Here is a 6,379-nt window from a genome sequence, read left to right on the forward strand (position 1 = left end):
CCCAACCAGGTCTCCTACACCCTTCTCACCACCGATTTGGATCACTTGTTGTTCCCTTGTCCCTGGGTTTGTTAACACCACTTTCTCCTATTTCTTCAAGTATTTTAAAAAACCAAACTTAAATCACAAGTCTGTGTACCCTGACCCAGACCAATATTCCATACTCCCTTACCAGAGCACTTAGCACATCTTTTACAATTGTGTATTTATTTATCTGAATCTCCCATTATAACTCCAATTAATCAGAACTACTTCTGTGTTGATATCTCACAATTATTTTATAAATGATGTATATAGTTTATTTCATTCAATGAGATTTTATTACATATAGTTCTCACAATAGGTACATCTCACCAGTTTGGAGTAAAAAAAAATCTTGGGGAAAGACATCTTACCACCTACTCAAGAATTTTCACTATTTCTCATTGTCCAGGAAGAAACATGAAGTGCTAATAGTTTACAATTTGGAAAAATAGCACTGGTTTTTTTTAAATCACAAAATTCAGACATGGTAGGTGGAGAATTCAGTAAAATGTGTATAAAGTAAAAACGAACGCCTTCATATTTCTCCTTTTCCTGTTCATTCTAATACAGAGGTGATTCAAAAATCTCACTGCCATCAAGTCAATTCTGACTATGGTGACCGGAAAAGACAGAGTAGAATGGGTTTCCAGGAATAAAAAGGTCTTTCTCCTATAGAGCAGTTATGGATTTGAACTGTTGATCTTGTTGTTAGCACCCAATATGTAATCCACCATGCCAGCTGGGCTCCAAATACAGAGACAACCCTTGTCAATCGTGTGTTTACAAATCTATGTGGTATTTGGAAAGCAAGGACCAGAGTAATACAATTGGCTCAGCAGAAAGCTACAACATGAGCCTCGAATACTGGCTGAAACCTCTTCCTGTTGCTTGTCTTTCTTCTCTTTATGATCAACTTTATTTTTCTCTCACTGAAGAGACAGAACTTGGCCATGAAAAAGTTCCATATTTGAAAGTCCTCATAGTTCAAGAACACAAGACTGTGCTAGAGAACTGGTGTTCATTCCCAAATCCCGGGAAGAGGCTTCAGCTGGCCGAGGGGGAGTCTTAAGCTTATCGCTGTGCTTGTGGGGCTAGTAGGTAGGCATGTAAGGTTGGGGTAAGGGGTTCAACTTTTGGAGATCCTGAAAGATGGGGAAATCTTGTCAAAAATAATTTAAATCCACTATATCTTGATCCTTATTGTATGGTGGCCTGCTCTTTTCAAAGGCTATAGAACAGTCTGTTATGTTTAATAAGCACATTTTTGACAGTCATTTAGATAGTACCCAGTTTTTCATTGTTATAAACAATGCTGGAATGAATATTGTGTTTTTCTGCAACTACTTAAGAATATATATCATGGAACTTTGGATTTGTTGAATATTTCACTTATGAGGGACTTGACAGTTTGTGGAAAAAATGGAATTACAAGATAATGGAATTTTCCCAGGAACTGTATCTAAAGACCCTTCTTATATAACCACATGCAAAAACCCTCACTGCCATCATGTTGATTCCAAAGCATCACAAACCTATAGGAAGGGTAGGACTGCCCTGTGCGTTTCTGAGGCTGTCAATCTTTACTGGAATCTAGTCTTGTCTGTCTCCCGGAGAGGCTGGTGAGTTCAAACTGCTGCCTTTATACCACCAGAGCCAGTCCCCATCCCCGCTAAAAAAATGACATTTCCACATATACTGGGTATGACCATTCTTCTTAAAGTTTTACCAATAAATTTTGTGAAAAAAGGTGTGTGTGTGTTTTAACAATACAACGATGCTGGAGAGTCTGCTTTGTGGAAAGCCTAGTCCTAGGAATACACTCAACCTACTGCCAGCAGAGCTGCTGGTGGTTTTGAACTGCTGACCATGAGGATCTCAACCCAACGCACAACCACTACACCACCAAGGCCCTGCTAGCAGTAAACAAAACAAAGAAACCCCCTGCCCTCAAAGATCGCAAATAGCCCAAGCAAATATTGGTGAATGCTTCAGAGGAAAATGAACAATGGTCGGGCGGGTCTGGAGTTGAGTGTATTTTAACTGTGGTGACCAATGAGGAATCTTACAGCGGCATTTCAGCTAAGAACTGGACAGGAATGAAACTGTGCAGCAATGTGGGGCGGGGGAAGGAAGCACCCGGGCCCTAGGAGGGGCCAGGACGTGGCTGACGGGCCGCAGGTTTCAGGTCAAGAACTAGGCGAGGGTGGCTGAGACAGTAAGCAAAACGATAACAAATCATACCTAAAGGCAGGGTCTAGGGAATGCCTTTACCATGAGAGCAAGCAGCATGCGTGTTTGGTAAGAATAACGGCAGAAACACAGTAACGGTCATCTTGCAAATCCGTCTCCACGTTTCCCAAGAAAACTGAGCTCTCCGTGGGTGCGTAATCTCTGGAGACGGCTGTAGTGTCAGAATGAAAAGCATGTGCTCGTTTCTAACTCCGATCGTCTACGCTCTAAATCACGTGTCATCCACGCCGGGGATAGCTGTCCTGACAACTGTTTGGACGCAGCTACCAGGTCAGCCTACCTGCGCCAGCCTGGCACTGTCCGGAAGGAGGTGCGCGTGCGCGGAGGTGCCGCGGGCCCCGCCCAGCCTGCCAGCTCAGGAAGCCGCGGCGGGTGCCTGTTAACATTACTGGGGGAGTGTCGCAAAAGGTCGCGCGGTGGAACTTCCTTACGGTCTTGAGACCCGGCGTTTTACGGCGCTAGTCACTTCCGAGCTGGGCGATGTCGGCGGCGGACCTGGCCCAGTCGCCCGGCCCTCCCGGCAACTTTGCGAAGCGGCTCCTGGTCACCGGGGGTGCAGGTTTCATGTAGGTAACGGCGCCACCAGCCGAGCAATGCTTCCCAGGAACCTCCAGCCTTTGCCTGCGGTTCTGTTTGCCCGTGGCAACCTTTGGGAGTAGCGTTGGGAGGCTGATTTGGGGAGAGCCCTAAGCTACGACCAGAATCCTTTTCCCTGCTCTCCTCGCCGCTAGCCTGGAATACGTGGTTCCTTTGCCACTGCTCCTTGTTTAGAACTCCTCTCTCCCAAAGATTGATTCTATCCGTCCTCCTCAGCCCAGGAAATTTCCCAGCTTGTCATTTGTCTAAATGCGCACTCGTTACTTTAAGCGTCCCACCTACAGCCACTCAGACTGAGTAACACGCCCTTTGTGCATAACGAGGTGTCCCCTTCCCAACGATTTTCGGATTATGGGCATTTATTTTTTCAGCAGTGAAAACAAAAACAAAGGTGCCTAAAACTGTAACTTGATGCCCCTTAACACCCACATTCCATTAGCATGTGCTCTTTTATTCCCCAACTGCACACACCCCCGATTTATTATTAATTGGTAATTAATAGAGTATTGTTCCATAGTTCAATCACGTCAAGCAGTATTGTAAAATTGATACCACAATCAGTTTCCAAACATTTTTTTTTCTGGACTCCTTGACATCTCTTCCTTTTAACACCCCCCACCCCCGCCCTCTGCCGCAAACCCTTATTCTACATGCTATCCAATTGCATCTTTAAGGCAACCACTTCCCTCCACTTTGTCCTTGTGCCCTAGTCCACGTGACCCGCCCTTGCCTAGAGTAAAGTCTTCACTTCACCCAGAAGAACGTGTGTCGGGTTTGACTCAGATGGTCCTTGTGAAATTTCAAATCCTTACCACACCTTGAAGACCGTCCTGGTGCCTGCACCACATCTCCAACGTTCTGTTAAACCATTTGCCTCCTGCTTTCCTGTACCTGCCGCAAGTACCCTCTGGCCATCCTGAAACACTGTCGTTTTGTTCTTTCTGCATTGATGCCTTGTTTACTTATTTGCTTAGATTGCCCATAACTCATTTCAGATAGGCTTTACCCGGCCATCCCAGCCAAAGCACCCATCCTCCCTACCAATCCATTTTACTGTTTTGTAACAGACCATGACCTGAAATTTTACTCTTATTTGTTGACTTGTTTATTCCCTGGGTTCCTACCTATGCCCAGCCCATTTTATAAGGGTCTTCCAAAATTGTGGAATGGGTTAATGCATGAGTTAACCATTGGAAAGCTCTCCTACCGTCAAAGAACTCTATTTAGAGGAAGCAGAGGGAACCTGAGGATTCTGTTATATTACCTATTACAAAAACAGCCCTGCCACTGAGTCAAGCCCTGGTGGATTAGTGGATTGCATGTGCTGCTACTAACAAAAAGGTCAGCAGTTCAAATCCACTTACTGCTCTGTGTGAGAGATATGACCTTTGTAAGTCTATAAAAGTCCATCATAAAGATTTACAGCCTCAGAAATTCAGAGAGCCTGTTCTACCCAGTCCTGCTGAGTACTAACTCTTTGAGTTCATAATTTGGTCCCTTATTCCTGGGAGCCTAATGTTTCAGGTACATGTTATAAAGTCGGGTGGATTGTGTCACAGAGCGATGCCTCTGTTTCACTGTAGGGTCACTGAAGTCTACACCTCTATGGGCTGTGCAACTCAGGATGCTTTCAGCAGCAATCAGCTCGGGAATCCAGAATTCAATCTAGGACACTCCCCCTCCCCCGAAGCTTCTGGTTTACACTTTGAAATTCTCATGCCAAGAGAGCAATTGCAGTAAGAATTAGTGATGTTCATATTGACTTATACCTCTGTCTCCAAAAAGCCACATGTATTTATTATACTGCTTTACTCCCACACACAAAGCAAGCATCACAACTACCAAGTCAATTCTGACTCACAGTGACCCTATAGGACAGGGTTGAACTGCCTCTGTGTTTCTGACACTAACTCTTTACAGGAGGAGAAAGCCCTGTCTTTCTCCCTAGGAACTGCTGGTCGTTTCGAACTGCTGACCATGCAGTGAGCAGTCCAACATGTAACCACTACACCACCAGGGCCCTACCCAAAGTGGGCATGGGTAGCATCATCTGGTCAAACTCATGTTTTTCTTGTACCCATACCAGTACTGGTGGTGTAGTGGCAGTGAGGGTTTTTGTTTTTTGGAGGACCAGTATGTTACCTTTGCTCCATAATCTAAATGTAGTGTAAGGTTTTATGTGTAAGTATGTACTCACTCTGACTATATTGCTCCAGCTATAGTGGAGAAATTTAAATATCTTTAAATAACTTCCTACTATTTGCTAACAGAAAAACCAAAAATGGGTGAACTTTTCTACCAACAATAACTTTTTCTTCCTTATAGTGCATCACATGTGATTGTTTCTTTAGTAGAAGATTATCCAAACTATATGATCATAAATCTAGACAAGGTAAGTTTTATTTAAAATAAAAAGTACTAGAAGCCAATTACACTGGGATCTTCATTTTTGGGGTTTTTAAAAAGGTTTAATTTTTTTTCAATAGATGTAATTTGCATATCATGCAATTGAATCATTCAGTTGTTCAGTATCAAGGAGAATTGTACAATCACCACACCGATCGTAGAGCATTCTCTGAAGTTTCTGTTATATTTGCAAAAATTAAAGTGCAAGCAATTTAGTTTTGAGACTTGGATGGTTTTAATTGAGTCTCCCTGGAGAGTATGAAAGCCATGATTGGTGATCATTGAAGTGATTTTTGAGTTTCAACAGAAGACGCAAATAATTACCTTAATTTCATAAAATGTAATAGTAAGAAAATTACAGCTGAAGAATAATCTTTCAACTTCTGCATTTGTGCCTGCCTTACGCTTATGAACAGGATTGTTTCTTTTCCCCCATCAGACACTGATTGACCAATAGCTAACTCAGAACAGGTATGATGAGGTAGGTTATACCTAACACAGGTGTGATTGCTTTAATTCACCAGTCCTGTTTCAGTAAAGAACGAGAAGTTATTTTAGCCACTCGTGGTTGAAGGCATCTCTGAGCAGGGAGATTTTATGAAATGGTGATTTATGCTAAGTATTGTTTTTAATATGAAGAAGTAACAAAATGATCTGTGTTGTCTTTTTTAAGAGATTAGAAACTTACAAAGCACAAAGCAAACAGACTTTAAGAGGACGTGTTCTTATAATGCAATCAGAATACCTATTGTCTGTAAATACTGGGTATTTTATAAGAAAAACTCACATCTATCACTTTGTGTTTTCCCCATTTTTAGCTGGACTACTGTGCAAGTTTGAAGAATCTTGAAACCATTTCTGCCAAACAAAACTATAAATTTATACAGGTAAGAAAGTCTTCTAATCGTCATTGTCTTGTGCCTCTTTAATCACAGAGTTTGTGCCAGATTTCTTCCTAACAAGCTTGTGCAAGATGGGATTGAAAAGGACATTTCTTTTTTTTTTTCATTATGTTTTTTTTTTTTAACATTTTATTAGGGGCTCATACAACTGTTATCCCAATCCATACACACATCAATTGTGTAAAGCGCATTTGTACATC

General features: G+C 42.4%; 1 protein-coding gene across 1 annotated transcript in view; it reads left to right on the plus strand.

The window, feature by feature from the left end:
- The first annotated feature begins 2,754 nt into the window (after positions 1-2,754).
- Positions 2,755-6,379, plus strand: part of TGDS (TDP-glucose 4,6-dehydratase) — a 16,729-nt gene continuing 13,104 nt past the window's right edge. Inside the window, exons 1-3 of the mRNA XM_004709772.2 lie at positions 2,755-2,840; positions 5,197-5,263; positions 6,096-6,164. Of these exons, the coding sequence (XP_004709829.1) occupies positions 2,755-2,840; positions 5,197-5,263; positions 6,096-6,164 (222 nt within the window). The remainder of the gene's footprint in view (positions 2,841-5,196; positions 5,264-6,095; positions 6,165-6,379) is intronic.

The sequence above is a fragment of the Echinops telfairi genome, unplaced genomic scaffold (genome assembly GCF_000313985.2).
Source record: "Echinops telfairi isolate 266 unplaced genomic scaffold, ASM31398v2 ScPeMD7_7405;HRSCAF=8443, whole genome shotgun sequence".
Lineage (NCBI taxonomy): Eukaryota > Metazoa > Chordata > Mammalia > Afrosoricida > Tenrecidae > Echinops > Echinops telfairi.